General features: G+C 34.5%; 1 protein-coding gene and 1 pseudogene across 1 annotated transcript; both read left to right on the top strand.

Annotated features, from left to right (window-relative positions):
- Positions 1-4171: 4171 nt before the first annotated feature.
- Positions 4172-5215, top strand: LOC116423590 (trace amine-associated receptor 9-like). The gene has a single exon (XM_031968590.1). It carries the CDS (start codon positions 4172-4174, stop codon positions 5213-5215), a length of 1044 nt encoding a protein of 347 aa, XP_031824450.1.
- A 9344-nt stretch (positions 5216-14559) lies between these two features.
- On the top strand, positions 14560-15729 carry LOC100932541 (annotated as a pseudogene).
- Positions 15730-18498: the final 2769 nt, after the last annotated feature.

The following is an 18498-nucleotide window of genomic DNA, read 5'->3' as shown; positions in this document are numbered from 1 at the left end:
CTTTCTGTAAATTTATTCCCTCCCCTGCTTTTTGCTGTCTTAATTGAGCAATACTATTCCATAATCTTCCCCTTCCCCTTCCAAAGGATTTTAGAAGTATGATGATGATAAAGACTAAGATTGTCATCAACCCACAAGGATTTATTAAAAACCACTTTCTAGGTAATAATTCAATGTACCATTGATACAAAGATGAAATGAAAGAGTCTTTGCACTCAGGAAGGTTATATTATCTCAAGAGACACAACATGCACATAAAAAAGCAAATGACAAATAACTACAAGGTAATTTGGAGGGGAGAATCTTCACAGCTGAGGGCCATTAGGAAAATCTTTATGTTGATAGTGATACTTAACTTTGAAAGGAAAGTAGGACATTCTTAGAGACAGAGGTAAGGAAAGATTGCCTTTAAGCATGGAGGACAGCTAATGCAAAGGCAAAGAGACAGGAGATATATAATAAACAGTGTAACAGAACAACAAACTAGCTCTTTTGGTTAAACCACAGAATATTATGCTTGAAAGGTAACTTGGAGTCAGGTTGTAAATAGGATTTAAAATACAAACTCAGTGTTGCTATTTATCTTCAGAAGCAATGGCAATTAGGAAATGACATGGTCAGCCCTGTGCTTTAGGAAAATCAATTTAGTAGCTAAAAGGAATATTAATTAGAGAAAGGAAAGTCTTGAGTCAGGAAGAGCAATTTGGAGCCTATTACAATGATCCAGGCAAGAGATGATAAGGGTTAGAATATTGCCGAGGCTGGGAGGGACCTGAAAAGGTCTGACTAAAAGTCCAGAGTGGCTCCAGTAGCCTGGATACACCACTCCAATGTCATTGCTTGGTATTTGAAATAAAAATAGGCTGAACAGGACAATTCATGCTTCTACTGGGCATTAGAACAAAGGAAAATGAGATATAATTCAATATTATATCCTCAGAGGCACTCCTAACTTCCCAGTCAGTTTGGGCTATGCCATTCTAGATGCACCCACAGTGATACAGCTATGAAGAACAGTTGACTTTCCTTCTAGTGAATCTGAGAAAGATCTGTATTTGTTAGAAACTTGCTCATTTTAATCAGGACTTATTGTTACAGGCATTTCACTCATATCTGACTCTTTATAATTCCATTTGAAGCTTTCCTGGCAAAGATACTGGAGTGGTTTGCCATTCATTTCTTCAGCTCATTTGACAAGTGAGGAACTGAAGCAAACAGGGTTAAGTGACCTGTCCAAAGTCATATAGCTAGGAAATATCTGAGGTCAGATTTGAATTCAGGAAAATTAATCTTCCTGACTCCAGGCCCAGAATTTTATCCACACAAACAGGGGCTATCTTCCTATTCCTAATAAGTTACTGCATACCTAGAGTAGCACAATCTCCTTATTTATAATTAATACAGAGAGAGGTTTGGTCTTGTCAGAATCTTGACTTGGGGTCTTGTGATATTCTCTCACCTCTCTGAAAAAGGGCAAGTTGCATGCCTGCTCAATGTCTGCAGCCAGCTTGCAAGGATTCTAAAAGAGATATCAGCTGTCATTAGTGGAAGGAGTTTCCATACCATCAGTTCCTCACAGCGATGAAATGACAGGTAGGTACAATATGGGGTGTCACAAGAATAGAATGTCTGGAACAAGCCCTTTTCAGGGCTTCTCATGCACCTTCGATTTCCACCTGCCACTCAATTCTCACCTGTAGTTCTAAGAAGCAGTAGCATGCACAGCAGCCAAATCTGGGTGAAATTGTCTTGGCAAAGAGACTAATCAAACTGAGGATTATTGATAGTTCTCAAACCCCTAGATAAGTTAGTATGTCCACCTCAAGCATGTAAAGACTCCCCATACTTACTCCCCAGCCCTATGCAATGGGAGCATGAAAACAACTTGTTCCAATGGATATGAAGGCAAGTGAAGCAGGTGCTGTGGAGTGCTTAGAGTTTGGTAGGTACTGAAGGCATCAAGATATATTCCAGGTAATTGCCAGTCTGACTTTTGTCCTGCCACCGGACTTGGATAACTCTGAAAGAGAGAATAAAGGCTGCTGACTCTGCAAATATGATTCATTTAATCCAATTCACCCATGAATCAAGACATCATCCCTTGATGTCATTGATTCTCTTCAAAAATGAAGGACAAATAAGAATAAATAGGTACAATCCACCCCAACCTCAACCAATTGCAGTTATTGAATAGATCTATCATGAGAGAATACAATTTAAAGGCAGACAGCACTGTGAAATATTATTAGAGTTTGTTTCACATTTTATAGACAAGTTCTGGAATTCTTTATGCCACACAGAAACTCACCAAGGTCAACTGTTGATTTGGATTTCAAGGTATTACTTAATTCTAACATCTTATTCTGCTATTATCTATATAATGCACACAAGTATATGTATAAATATGTGTATGTGTACAAGTTATACGTGCATATTATATGCATGCATACATTCAATATAGATGTTTTATGTGTGTATAAATGGACATGTGTATGTATAATTTGTATATATAGTTTTATTGCAATTTTAAGCTAATAAAGTCTTAGTGTTGTCTTAAGCTATTAAAGTTTAAAATTGCCCAAATACTTTTGTGACAATTATATGTGGATGGGCAGAATTGAATAGTAAAAGGAAGGCTTGCTTTGCAATTATGAAGACTTGAGTTCTGCCACATACTGGTTCCTGAAAAAAAGTCTTTTAACCTCTCAGTATCTTCTCCAATTCTTCCCCCAGGAATTCTGTTAAGACTACAAGTTATATAGTAGCTGCCAATTTACTTTATATAAAGATATGTCTTGAGTGGAAGTTTCTCACATTGATGAAATATATGTATATATATGCCATATATGTAAATATAATATATATTCAGAGTTTTCAATAAAATCCTTCTCTGATGTTTTATTATCATATGGAAATGACCAACAGTTCTCTAAGATTCTTTCAATGAATCCAAAATCTATTTAGGCATATGAAAGCTAAAAAGACTTGAATTATGAAAGAAAAAATTACTAGTACATTTGCAATCTGTGGAGCAGCTAGCAATGAAAAAATATCTAAAATGTTATTAAGGAGATAAGCTCTCTAAAGTGTGAGCTAATACCTAAAAAAACTAGAAATCATTTAATGAGCAGGAGAAACTTTGAAATATAGGTACATATGTGTATACACGTATATTCATATATGTGTATATATAAATATAGGCAGTCTCTTAAGAGACAGTTAAATTTTCAGCTTTCATAATTATATGCACAAACATGCACACATACAGCTATATGTGTATAGCAGTATGTATATACCTGCACTTCATATGTATACATATATAAATACACACATGAACACACACAAGATAGCAGTACATTCTGAATTATTTCAACCATCAAAAAATATAGAACATAGATAAATCATAGAACATACAACACAAACAAAACACATAGAACAACAAGAAACAAATAGAAAATGTGCAAATGTGACAAAATTAAATAGAAGATTTATGTTCCAAGAGAGTAAACAGTAGTGTAGAAGAATAAATTTCTTACTAATGGTTATTAGAAAAAAAAGTTTCTTCCCCTAATTCACACCTAATGCCATAGGGATTGTTATCTTACAGGTTTTCTGCCACTTCTCTGGTTGAGGTCCCAAAAGGTTGGAGTACTTTGGGCATTAACTCAGAATTGACAACATTAAGAAGGACAAATAAAAGGTGACCCTTGAAGTGAGAAATCCTTTAGTATGTCACTGAACTTTTCAGAGGAGTTTGACAGAGGTAAAGAATCAGAGAATGACAGGAAAATATTGCCAAGTAGATAAGCAGTGACTGTTTTGATGCTGATCCTTAGGAGACTTATTCAAAGGTATTTACCTAGAAGTTTTTAGATTAGGGGAAGCATCCTACTGAATTAAATGGATATATACTGAGTATGACTGAGAATTAGGGCTTCATTGTTTATAGGAGAGGGAGAAAGGATTAAACATGTATATAATGCCTACTGTGCCATGCAATGTGTTAAGTGTCTTACAAATATTATCTCAGTGAAATGGGCCATAATATATGAAAGATAGTATTGAACTTTGCACATATATACATTTATCTTTTTTTAGGATTATTGAAAATATCAATAATAATTTTTTTCTGTGATTACTAAGAAAGTCAAAGATACATTGAAAGAGAAGAATGATAAGCAGTAGCAATGGTTCCCAAACTTCAGCTTTACACCTCTGCTATGAGAACATCAATGGGTCTTGCATTAAAGTCTCTTACTCCCCTGGACTCCGAGTTATCCTCTACCTGGCTCTTGGCTCTGGGATTGTGCTGGCTGTCTTGGGAAATCTTCTGGTCATGATTTCAATTCTTCACTTCAAACAGCTGCACTCTCCAGCCAATTTTCTCATTGCCTCCTTGGCTTGTGCTGACTTTTTGGTGGGAGCCACTGTGATGCCCTTCAGCATGGTGAGGTCTGTGGAGAGTTGTTGGTACTTTGGGGAGAGTTACTGTAAATTTCACTCATCTTTTGATGGTTCATTTTGTTATTGTTCTATTTTTCACTTGTGCTTCATCTCCATTGATAGATACATTGCTGTGACTGACCCTCTTGTCTATCCAACCAAATTCACTCTGTCAATTTCAGCCATCTGCATCCTGTTCTCTTGGTTCCTTGCTATTACATTTAGTTTTTCACTTTTTTACACAGGTGCCAATGATGATGGACTAGAAGAATTAGTAAGTGCTCTCACCTGTGTGGGAGGTTGTCAGATTGCTATGAATCAAGACTGGGTACTGGTAGACTTTCTGTTGTTCTTTATTCCCACTCTGGTTATGGTCATTCTTTATTGTAAGATTTTTCTAGTAGCTAAACAACAGGCTAGAAAGATTGAAAGTATGAGCAACCAAACTGAGTCATCCTCAGAGAGTTACAAAGCCAGAGTGTCCAAGAGGGAGAGAAAAGCAGCTAAAACCTTGGGCATTGCAATGATTGCATTTCTGATTTCATGGTTCCCATATTTTATTGATTCAATAATTGATGCATTTGTAGGGTTCATCACTCCAGCATATATGTATGAAATTTTCATTTGGTTTACCTATTATAACTCAGCCATGAATCCTCTGATTTATGCTTTCTTTTATCCTTGGTTTCGAAGAGCAATCAAATGGATTGTCACTGGGAAAGTCTTCAGAGGTCACTCTTCAACAGTAAATTTGTTTTCTGAAAAAAATTAAGGTTTTCGATTCAAGAACAAAGTTAAAAATGGAACAGGTGAAATATTATGAGATGAAAGTATGTTTTTTCACTCAATCTAAATTCCAATTTCAGGATTCGTGTTTAAAAAATTTTATCATGACAAATTACGTGTGAGTAGTCCTGTCTTCAAGCTATCTTCAAAGTTGCACTCCTGTCTTTTCTTATTTGACATTTGCTTTTGTTCATTATTCTTCCCTTGTACCAAAAAGTATAATCAATATTTTATAATCTTATCTAAAGCCTTCCCTCTATTATCCTTTTACTTATAATAGGTAAGCCACATATATTGTCTCATGCTTTTTTCCAAGAACATCTCTATCTTTTCTTCCTTTTAAAGATTTAAAAATTTTTTTCACATGTAAAAAATTGGAATAATTTTCTGTTCTGTAGTTAACAATTGTATTCATTTGAATCAGTAACACTGATGTTTTCATTTCTATTCTGGATTATATAATTTTGTGGTTTATTTTATCTTTTTCTTTTATTTTTTTAAAGAAATGAAAGGGAGAGATCAATCTCTCCTGCAGCCAATAATCAAATTTTCTCTGTGTGAAAGGAATTCATACAATCACAATGGTTTTCTGCCCTCAAAGTCCTTGGCTTTCTTTATATCCTAATCAACGAGAGAACTACCTAATCAAATTTACATGTTTTTAGAAGTATCAGTGCACTTTATCATTATTTTTATGCAATTACTTCATCAATAATATCAACTATTTATATATTCTACATAACAGGTATTATGCAAAGTGCTTTACAAATTTTTTCTCATTTGTTTTTCACAACAACCCAGGGGAACATTTATTATTATTACAAGGTTAGAAGACTTGCCCAGAGTCACACACATAGTTGTGTCTGAGACCAGATTTTTGAATTTGGAACCAGTATTCCATCCACTGTACTATCTAGCTACTCCCATTTTAGCTTGTAATTATTGTCACTCTTTTTTTTTAATTTCTCTCTATCCTCCCTAGCCCCTTTCTCCCTCTCTTTCTCTGTCTCTCTCTCTCTCTCTCTCTCTCTCTCTCTCTCTCTCTCTCTCTCTCTCTCTCTCCCTCCCCACTTGTCTTTCTGTCTGTCTGTTTGTCTCTGTCTCTATCTCCATCTGTACATTGGTATTCTTAGTTAATTGGTTGCAAAAGGCAGAGTAATTATCCCTCCAGTAACTATCCCTCTCCACTCTATTCCCCCAAAAAGCAAGTATGGCTTCCAGTTTCAAAGAAAAAAGTCATCCCAGATGAATTCCTCCAATTTTGACCTGTGGATAGGGGTGGTATATAATGCTATTGCCCACCACATGTTATCAAATATGGGGCAACTATATGTTATACTTTTTGGATTACATGATGACATTGCATAGACCTCCCTCACTTAAAGCCAATTCATTTGCATGTCATGGCATTTCCTTCATGATATCATGGTCTTTTTTAAAAATGAAGGACAAACAAAAATATCTGTTAGTAGAAAAAGAAGCTACCCCAGTGAGGACCAAACTGGTATTGGCCAGTTGTCCAATACAGCTTATTTCCTTTCTTCTCTTTCCTCTCATCTCTTCTTCTCTCACTTGATGAACAAGATATGTACAAGAATATGTAAATAATAATAACTTTTTGTTACTATTTAATGTATACTCATCAAATTTATGGAATGTAGTTTCCTTTCTTTTGGAGTAAAAAGTACAACAAATTGTAAATCTTTAGGAACTAAATTAGAGCTGTAAAGGAAAAATGATGAAATGTTTTAATAATTTTTGTGTATTTCAATGCATAGCAAACCTGTTAGAAAAATAATTCTCTTTGTGTTATGGTTTTTGTAAAATGAATATTAAAATGTTAAATAAACTATTTCTTCTTTATAATTGAATAATTTGTCTTGAATCACTTTTGGGTCTCCCTGGTGGAAACCAGATGCTACGGCTTATAGACCTGGGCTTCCACTAGAGCACAGATTTTTTTTTTTTTTTAATAAAAAGGCTTGTCTGTGGTTTAGGTTTGTCACTTGTTGTTGGTCAATATATGAGTATAGTTTAGTAAATTGGAAGGTTTGTCACCTGTTGTTGTCAATATATGAGTATAGTTTAGTAAATTATCAGAAAATAGCTTCAGTCTCCTTTGTACTTATTTGGTTATATAAAAGAGGTATAGATTCATTATATACCCCATTTGGAATAGATAGTGGATAGAGAAAGATTTTACATTTTAATTTGTCACAACACATTTCTAACTGACATTTATTTGCCTTAAAAGAGATCATCTAGTTCAATGAAGTTATAATGAGTAATGGGTGCATCTGTGAGGTATGCTATTTCTTATTCTCTCCAGCTTCTATTGAGAAACCTGAGACAATCCATATTTTTGATAAAGAGAAAGCCCAATATAATTATGCAGACTATATATAGTCTCACTAAAGTCAGGTACAGGGGAAATGGAGTAAAACAATGAAATTAAAATAGGATATGGATGATGATAGATTTGGTGTTGGAAGAGACTTTGAGGCCATCAAATCTAAGTCCCTCATTCTAAAGATGAGAAAACTGAGGTTTAGTGAGGTTAAATGACTGGTCCAGAGTCACACAGCTAAGGAAGGTTTTGAACTCAAGCCTTCCAAATTCCACATCCAGAATTCTATACACTTTGTCACTTAGCTGTCATCAGACAGCTCCAATGTCTGGAGAGTGGACTCATCTCTTGCAACAACCATGTATTGCTTTGAAAACATTTCTTCAAGCGAAGTACTCTCCAACAATAGGGTTAGCATGATTTTCATTCAAACATCCTGGACTTCAGAAATATAATCATGAAATCATGGAAAATATGAATGAATATTGGTAATAATACACACTGCAATCATTATATGAACAGATACCAGAGGGAAATTATATAATGACAGATCAATTCATGAATAATTATGTTTAAAACACGTCTACTTATTGAAACATTCTGGGCTAGCTTTCTGGAGGTCCTCCAAATGGGCCTTGGTTTCAGCAGAATAACCACTACAAAAATAGTCAGGAATAAAGTCCAAAGTCTTTATTATCTCCTTCACCTGGGGCTGGGCTAACTTTCTAGAGGACGTTCAGATGGGCCTTGGTCTCAGCGGAGAACTGAAGGAGAGGCTCTCAAGTCTCTTGAGTTCTCTTCTAGGTCTGACTCTGACTTCTTAAATACCCTGTTACAATAAAATCCATTCATCATACTAAGTATAAGCCAATCATTATATCAATAGAGAACTATTATTTGCTGTAAGATTAGATCAATCATACTGAACTAGAGAACTATTAATCCCCATGCTAAACTAGATAATCATTGTCTTATCAATTCCACAGAGTTAAACACCTTGTTGTAAGAATGTTTGCCTCAAGTATATTTCTCCAGAGTTTTGTCCCATTAAAACTTATAATATCCCAAGGATAGTACACAGTGCTAGTTACTGGAGAAATGAAGAGTAGCCTTTGCTCTTCAATAGCTTACATTCTATTTGAGGAATCAAAAAAATCATGATATTAAATAGATTATATTGTTATATATCACATTTTACAATTTATTTTTAATTCAGTAAGAAAATAGCAAGTTGTCCCTATATTTTATATTACATTTATAATAATATTTAGGGAATATTTTGTGTGTACAGACTGGATCTTTCATGGCCCCAGAGGAGAGAAGAATACAAGTTCTCTCTCTAAATAGCAATATCTCATTGGAAGGGGGAAAGAAGTTACCAACATCTTCCAACATTGTAGCTTGAGAGAATAAAGCAGAGAGATAAAGAAGGAAGGAAGGGAGGAAGGGAGAAATGGAGAAGGGAGGAAGAGAGGAAGGGAGGGAAAGAAGGGGGAAGGAAGGGAGGAAGTGATGAAGAAAGGAAGAGAGGAAGTAGGAAGGATATTCTTATTAAATGTTTACTATATGCCAGATAATGAATTAAGTGCCTTAAAAATATTAACTGATTAGATCTTCTCAACAAAAACACTAGAAGATCATTAGGTGACTTGGCAGGAATTGTGTGTCTCTAATACTAGATATAAATATAAATTTACTCCATGTGCTATATCCTGCAAAGGGATGAAACTCTGAGTAGGTGCACTGGAATCAGATAACCAAGCACTTAAGGCTAATTACTTATTGGACAATACTCTATTACCATATGCTTGAAAAATGGCCCTTCCCACTATTCTGTGTTGGCTCGATCTTTTGGTGTATACAGAGAATTGTAGGAGGGATTAGGGGGTGGAGTAAGACAAGCCAGAGTCACTTTGGCAGTGGACAAGGAGAAGGGAGGTTGTGAAGAGCTTGTGTCCATTCCCTTCACTTCTACCCCAAAGACCAAGAATAAAGACCAAGGACTTTTGCTTATCCTGACTCCAGCTGATTCTAAGGCATCCAGGGTGCTAATCTGGACTTCACAATATCCTATATAGCCTAGTGCTATATCCACTGTGCCACCTAGCTACCTGTAGATAAAAACTAATTTTATGAAAATATTTAACAAAATATGTTAGATTAAATAGTTCATAGAATGCAGATTAAGTCCTCTAGGGAGACTTTTGAATTATCTCATGTAATGATTTTTTTTTCAGTTCCCCTCAGTTTAATAATCATCTCTAGACACTTTCTATTCCTATAGAATATATAGAATATAGTTCTACATCTAATAGTATTGTATCTTATAAGCATCTTAAAGTCACTGTATCCAAAAATATGTGCCTATTATCCTTCAACCACTCCCTACCTCCAAATATTCCTGTTACTATAAAAGGCATTACCATCTTTCTAATAAGCATAGCTCCCAGCCTGAGATGCTGGTTTGTTCACTCATGTGACAGTATGCTTTCTATCTTTGTATCTTCACAACCTCATATATGTGTGTGTGTGTGTGTGTGTGTGTGTGTGTATGTGTGTATGTGTGTGTGTGTGTTTATATATATCACTTTCTCAACACACACAGCTGTCACTTTTATGAAGTTTTCTTCACTTCACTTTTGGATTATTACTATTGTTTGAGTGATTTCCCTATATCAAGTCTCTCTCCACTCCAATCTATTCTCCACTATGCTGCTAAAGTGATTTTTAAACCACAGATTTGACCACAGTAATACAAAGCAATGGTTCTTTATTATCTCCAGTATCAAGTATACAATCCTCTGTTTGAGCTTTAAGCTTTTTGTAATCTGGAACTTTCATACCTTTTTACTCCAGATATTTTACCTTCATGTCCTCACTTGTATAATCTAATGATGCTGGTTTTCTTGTTATTTCTTACCCATGACACTCCATCTCTTGGCTGGACCTTTTTACTTGTGACTGTTTTTCACATATGGAATACTCTCTTTCCAACATTAGACTTTTTAATTCCTTCAAGACTCATCTCAAATCCCATCTTTCACAAGATCCTTTTCACAAGATCCTCATTGAGAAGAAAGCAATTTGATGTAGGTTATACATATACAGTCATGCAAAACATTTTCCTAATAGTCATGCTGTAAAAGAAAACATAAATTTTTTAAAAATCCCTCAAGAAAAAAAAATAAGTATTCTTAAAATGTTTGTGGTAGTGGCAAGTTTCATAGTGGCAAGAAACTGAAAACTGAGTGGATTCCCATCAGTTGGAGAATGGCTGAATAAGTTATGGTATATGAATATTATGGAATATTATTGTTCAAAAAGAAACGATCAGGAGGAGGATTTTAGAGAGGCCTGAAGAGACTTACATGAACTGATGCTAAGTGAAATAAGCAGAACCAGAAGATCATTGTACACAGCAACATCAATATTATACAATGATCAATTCTGATGAATGTGACTCTTTCCAACAATGAGATGATTGATGCCAGCTCCAGTGATCTTGTGATGAAGAGAGCCATCTACACCCAGAGAGAGGACTGTGGGAACTGAATGTGGATCACAACATAATATTCTCACTCTATTTGATGTTCTTCACTTGCATTTTGTTTTTTTAATCATTTTCTTTCCTTTTTTATCTGATTTTTCTTGTGCAGCAAGAGAATTGATAAATATGTTTATGCATATTGGATTTAACATATATTTTAACATGTATTAAAAGTAATGCACCCCTCTTTTCCACATAAAACATTATTCCTTTCAACAGAAGTCCTCAAGAGAAGAAATTCTCTAGAACCTGTTGGTATTTAGGTCTGCCCCTAATTAATGAACCTTAAATGATAAATACATTTTATGTAGAAAACCTAATCCTAGATCCATTTTATTCCTGAAAAGAACTGACTATAAAATAGTCTTTTTAATACTTCATTAGAGCTTTTCCTATTTAATCAAAACATTCATATTTTGAGATGGAGATTGAAGGAAGCTGTCTTTGCCCTTCTGACTTTGATGCTTGTTGGCAATAATTAATATTATCTCTACTAAAAGAAAAACTAGTTGAGCTTTAAAAAAATGTAGGCTTAATCTGTATTCAGATACCATTAGCTCTTTCTCTGTGTAGAAAGCATTTCTCATCTAGAGTTGTCTTGGATCATTCTATACCTTAGAATAGCCAAGTCATACATAGTTTTTGACTAGTTCTCCTTTTAAGAAATTTTTCTTGAGTAAATGTTTGTTCCTCTTTGTCCATTTGGCCAATTCTTTATAAGGCATTCTCCTTGTTGGTTTTTTTGTAATTCCTTTAACATTTTGTCTAATTTGTTTTTTAAGATGTTATTTTCTTCAGTATTTTTATGTCTCCTTTCCCGAGCTGTTGTTTGTTTTTCATGATTTTCTTGCATCACTCTCATTTGTCTTCCCAATTTTTACTCTACCCCTCTTATTTGATTTTTAAAATACTTTTTGAGGTCTTCCATGGTCTGAGACCAGTTCATATTTTTCTTTCAGGCTTTGGAGGAAAGAATTTTGACTGTGCTTTCTTCTTCTGAACATGCGTTTTTATCTCCCTTGTCTTCATAGTAAGATAGCAAAATAATGTAATATCTGCATTATGGGACGTGTATTCCTAAAGCTTTTAGTAATATTTTGATTTGCAAGTGAATTGGATTTAAGTGAGACAGGACTGTGCAAAGTCCCTTTAGAGTCACAATATTCCTGTGGCAAGACATATATTAGGTTCACTGGTGTTGGCCCTGAATGCAATGTGAGACATTAGCCTTTTTAAGCTAAGGCCTTTTCCTAGTCTCAATTTGTCTGAGGCAATGTCTATTCAGTGATTAAGGCTAACTAGAAATAAGTCAAAAGATTACCTACTTTGATTTGTGGTATAGTCATGAGAAAGCTACAGTATCCTCTCAGACCATCAATAGACTTGTAGCCCATACCCATTTCCCTTCTGCCAAGATCAAATGAAAATCTCCCTAAACAGCTTTTATTAATCTCTTGTTACCCAGGTATAAGATTATTTGAGAGGAGAAAATGCACTATGCTTAAAATATTAAATCTGTTCTCTACCGAGCTCAGTTCTTTCACTCTGTTTAGATTCTTCACTATCAAATCACTTTTAATTTTATTTGCCAAATCAGAACTTAGCATGCCATATCTATGTACATTATGGGACTTAAACTGAAAAGTCTCTAACAATCATTACCAAAGATATTGGCAACTAGATAACTCCTAGAATTCATATCATTTTTCCCCCTTATCTTCCCGTAGTTGTAGACAAATACAATCACCTATAGTCCTATTCCTTGAAAAAAAATAGGGGAAGGGCATATACTCCATGATTTAGACAAACTAAACTGGAAAAATAAGAGAAGAAAGTAAGACTCCCTTCTGTTGCTTCTGAATGGTGCTGATCACAACTCTCATGTTTGCTGCTAAATTAGAAAAGACATAAACTTTAAATCAGGAAGACCCGAGTTCAAATTCAGTCTGATACATACTGTAGAGAACTTTTATTCTCTACTGTGGAAGCTAAATAATAGCAGGGCAAGTTCAGGAATAGAACTAAAGTAGAAGAGTTAGTAGGCATAGGAAAGAGCTATATACAAATACCATAATCATTGATATTGGACAAAACCAAACTTAGAGATTCAATCAAGAAAGAAATCTACATTATATGTCAGCCATATTAATATTGTTTTAGATCCATATTTATGTATATGTAAACGGGTATATATATAAATATGGATGGGTATTATATATATGTATGCATGTAAGCATATGTATGTGTGTATAGATATATACATATGAGTATGTGGGTGTAAATATATATATATATATACACATATATATATATATATATAGGTGTCTATTCCACAGTTTTTCTCTCTGACCTAAGTAAAAAAGAGTTAGGGTTCTCTCATTTTCAGGGCTCATTTTATGCTTCATAAATCCATAGACTTTGTGGAAAATTTTTGTGAGACCAAAGATTTGTATAGAATTTTTCTATTGTTTGGAAAATTAATAAAAAAGCATCTAGGTGGATCAGTGAGCAATGCAGGAATTAAGAAGCAAAAAAAGTTGAGATTAATTGCTGCCATTCATGCACTTTCAAAGTATGTCACCATGGGCAAGTAATTTAACCTCTCAGTCTCAGTTTCTCCATCTGTAAAATAGAGGTATAGCATCTATTTCATAGTATTGTGAGGACTGAGATAGCAAGTATAAAATTCTTAGCAAACCTGAAAGTGACATGTAAATGCTCATCATTATTATTTAAATGTACACACACACACATATATATAAATATATATATACACACATATATATACATGTCATTCCCCATCAAATAACAAAATACATGAAACAAAATACATGTGAATAGAAGTAAATATGTTGCAAAATTGAATAGATAAGAGATTTCCTATTGATTAAGCAGCAGTTTTTTTTTCCTCTGATAATGATTGGAGAAAAAAAGTTTCTTTCCTCAGTTCACACCTCATACTGTAGGGAATCAATCTTGGCCAGTTCTGAGGGGATAGGATTTCTTTGGCTGACTTCCTAATGCTTATAGAGTGCCTTCGATATTAACTGTTAATTGATACCGTGGGAAAGGACCCTGTAATAAAAGCTGAACTTTGATTTGGGTAATCACATCACATCTCACTGCTTGACAAAGAGAACTTTCTCAGAAGTAAAGAAGTAAAGGATCATAGGGAAATTTTCTTAGATAAGTAGCTAAGGTGTTTATACATGTTCATAGAAATCTTTAGTAGATTTTCTGAGTCTGTTTATTGAATTGCCTTGAAGATCAGTTGCAAAAGTGTTTCCAAGTTAGATGAGTATCTTCTGAATATGTATAAAAGAATTGGTAGTTCATAGTATCAATGGAAAGATGTAATATCAATTAAAGATAGTAATTGATAGATTTCTTAAGGCATTAATTCAATGCATCTTTTACTTTAAGGAGAAAATTAGAGATGTCAACAACACCAAAAATACATAAGCTAATGAAAATTCTTCCATGTTCAGAGAGAATGATTATCAGCAGCAGCAATGAGCCCCAGCCTACAGCTGTATAGCTGTACTATGAAAACATCAATGGGTCCTGCATTCAGATTCTCTACTATCCAAGACCCAGAGTCAACCACTACCTAGCAATGCAGGAATTAAGAAGCAAAAAAACCTTTAGATTAATTGCTGCCATCCATGGCTCTGGAGTTGGGCTAGCTATCTTGGGAAATCTTTTGATCATGATTTCAATCCTTCACTTCAAGCATCTGCACTATCCAAACAATTTTATCATTGCCTCCTTGGCTTAGGCTGGTTTTTGGTGGGAGCAACTGTGATGCACTTCAGCATGGTAAGGTTATTGAAGAGTTGTTGGTACTTTGGGAAGAGTTACTGTAAATTACACTCTTAGTTTGATAGATCATCTTATTATTCTTCTATTTTTCATTTGTGTTTCATCTCCATTGAGAGGTACATGGCTATCACTAATTCTCTTGTCTACCTAATGAAGTTCCCTCTAAATGTTTGCTTGGTCTTCATTACCATACTCATGGCTACTTACTATTACCATTACTTACATCCTTTTACTTTTTTGTATTGCTGCCAACGATGATGGACTGGAGGAATTAATAAGTGTCCTAACCTGGATAGTGCCAAATTTAGATATTGACAAACTTTCTGTTATTCTTCACTCCCACTATGGTTATGGTCATTTTTTACTATGAGATTTTTCTAGTAACTAAACAGGCTAGAAAGATTGAAAATATAAATAGTAAAGCGGAATCTTTATCCTCAGAGAGTTATAAAGTCAGATTCTCCAAGAGGGAGAAAAAAGCAGAAAAAAAACACTGGGTTTTGTTGTGATTGCATTTGTAATTTGATGGCTTCCCTCTTTTATTGAAACAATAATTGATTCTTTCTTAGGGTTCATCACCCCAAAATATATTTATGTAATTTTAGTTAGGTTTGCTTATTATAACTCAGTCATGAACCCACTGATTTATGTTTTCTTTTACCTTTGGTTTCCAGCAGTTAAACTGATTGTCACTGAGAAAGTCTTCAGAGGTCACTGTTCAAGAATAGATATGTTTACTAAATATAGTAAAAGCTTAAGGCAGAAGAAATTAAAATTCATTTGAATGGAACTTATTATCAAGGAGTGGAAAAACCTATGATTAAGGAATTATTAATATGTAAAAATTTTGCTACTCTACATATGATACAACTCTCCAATTTCAGTCCTAATAAACAACATTTGGTCAAAATTCATTTGCTAAGTAATATCACAAGGTTTCATAACTTCCCATAAGTTCCTGTCTCTACTCATTTGGTATCTGCTTCTGTTTTTTTGTTCTGGGTTCTCTTGGTTCTTTTTTTCCTCTTACTTCATAGCATTTTCCATTCTATATCCTTTCTTGGGTTAATATTTGAAATGAAGTAGAAAAATCACTTATTCACACTATTCACATTTTTTCAAAAACCTTGCCCAAGATTCTTTGTTTTTTAAAAATTTATCTGTGATGTATCTAACTAGTCTTTTTCTTTGTCTCTCTATTTCTGTCTGTCTCTGTGACTTTCTCCCCTTCCTTTCCCTTTCCTTCACTCTCTCTCCCTGGTGGCCAGTCTCCATCTCCCTTTCATTTTCTCCAGCCCATTCAATATCAGCTCCACTTGATATTTTTTCCCTATTGTTTTAAAGACTGAATAATAAAAGCATATTGTCACCTTTGCAAGGCTGTCTCCTGTGCCTTTAATCTTTCTCTCTTTACCTTTCTTTCCTATCACCCCCAAATCATTTTAGAACTCACTTCAAGTGCCACCCCATTCCACAGTCCTCTCCCAATTCCTCCAGTTGTTAGCCACCCTCCAACCTCCATATTACTTTATATTCATTTTGTATAAATTTTGTAATTATTTATATAAGGACATGCTACATCTCTCAAGAGAAGACAAGCTCTTTGGCCTCAGGAACTATCTCATTTTTGCATTTGTATATCCAGTCCTTAACACAGTCCTTAGAACATAGTAGGTACATAATAAAATCTTTATTGATTCATTTCTAAACTGGTTTTTAAAAAATCACTCTTACAGATAATGGCTTTAATATCATAAAACTTCTTTTCTTTTTGTGTTCCTTTTTCCTCTTCAACCACAGAACTACCATCTTTTTTTGTTCCTATTCTATTATGTTATAAAAATTTCTTAAATTTTCTTAAATTCAAAATAAAATAGACAAAAATTCTGCACATAATTTGTTTACTATGACAATAAGGATATAAAACATTATTAAGCTTCTGTGCAAAAAAACATGCTATCAAGTCACTGAGAATGATATGCTTTGTACTATCTCATATATTATGGAAATTTCAAGATATTCTACTTTTCCAAGTAAAAATTAAATGAAAACAAGTTGTGGATTTCTTTTTAGGAAAGACTCCATTAAAGATGTTAAAACACTGAAAAATTTTCCTACTTTTTTGTTTATTTCTGAGTATGATAGTCATCTTAGGAAACCTGATTCTTTTTGGCTGTGACTTGTGGAAATGAACCTAATGAATATGTATGTGAACATGTAAGATAAATTTTGTCTTGCTTGTAATTTGATACAAATGTATGTCAGCCTAGTTTCTCCCCTAGTCCTTAATAGGGAATTAAATTCCTTAATTTAAAATATTTTCTAGATAGAGAGGTAGGTAGGTAAAGAGAGAGAGACAAAATAATGAATAAGTGAATAAATAAATTGATAAATATTGTGTCCTACTTTCTAGAGCTCTCAAGTTGAGGTGACAAAACATACCATGCTTTCTAGAGCCCACATGCTAGGGTGGTTAAAATATAACATCTTAGTGGAGAAGTGATGAGGCAGGACTCCTGAAGATAGTGGAAACATAGAGTCTGTTTATTCCAAGGTCTTTCCCCTATATATACCTTCATACCCTTATATAACCAAAGCAATACTGTGCAAGCACTAAGTAAATACTGCACATATGGGACTGCATAAACAACTTGCTGTTGTATGTAGTTTGCCACCTGGTATCACTCTTCCACCTGGGGTATCATTCTGCTTCAATCACAATACAGGTTGTCATCGCCCCCCTGACTTCTGAGGAAGGCCAAGAGCCCTTAGGGGAGATGGGATGATGAACCAGACATTGTTAGCAGGTTCTCTGAGCTGAAGGGTCTTATACCTCATCCAGAGTTCCCTCACTGTCTGTGGCTCTTTACAGATAAATAATGTAGATATTTAATTCTAATTGACATGGCAAAAGTTAGGAAAGTTATTTCTAAATGATGTTGAGATTATCTGAACACTATCTGGTTAATTTGAATTGAAACTAAATTGGGCTTTCCTTTCCCCTTTTCTGTTTTTCTTCCCCTCATTCTTGATTTGCATTGCTTAACTTCCTTAAAGTTTACTCATTTAGTTACTGCATAACATTAAATTTCTGAAAAGTAATGAACCTCAGATATGACATTGTTCCATTGCCTTGTGTGTAGTTGACTCTGATAAATAAGATTAAAATGACACAATTTACAGTAATAAAGTTAAGAAGAGAGAGACACAGAGACACACAGAAAGAAACAGAAACAGAAAAAGAGAGACAGAGAGATAGAGAAACAGAGAAAAAAGAGAGACAGAGAAGAGAGTCATGGGAATGGCCATATTACCCTCAAAGGGAATGGGGAGGGGAGAGAGAGAGACAGAGACAGAGACAGAGAGAGAAAGGGAAGGAGGGAGGGAAGGAGAGAAAGAGAGAAAGAGAGAGAGAGAGAGAGAGAGAGAGAGAGAGAGAGAGAGAGAGAACCAATGGAAAGAGTACAAGCTCTACAATCAAAGGTCATGGGTTCAAAACCAGTTTCTCATAATTAACTACTTATGTAACCTTGTAAAAGATGCTTAACTTCCC

This window comes from Sarcophilus harrisii, chromosome 4 (genome assembly GCF_902635505.1).
Source record: "Sarcophilus harrisii chromosome 4, mSarHar1.11, whole genome shotgun sequence".
Lineage (NCBI taxonomy): Eukaryota > Metazoa > Chordata > Mammalia > Dasyuromorphia > Dasyuridae > Sarcophilus > Sarcophilus harrisii.
Note: the sequence above shows the minus strand (reverse complement) of the source record. Positions and strands in the feature narration are given on the sequence as shown.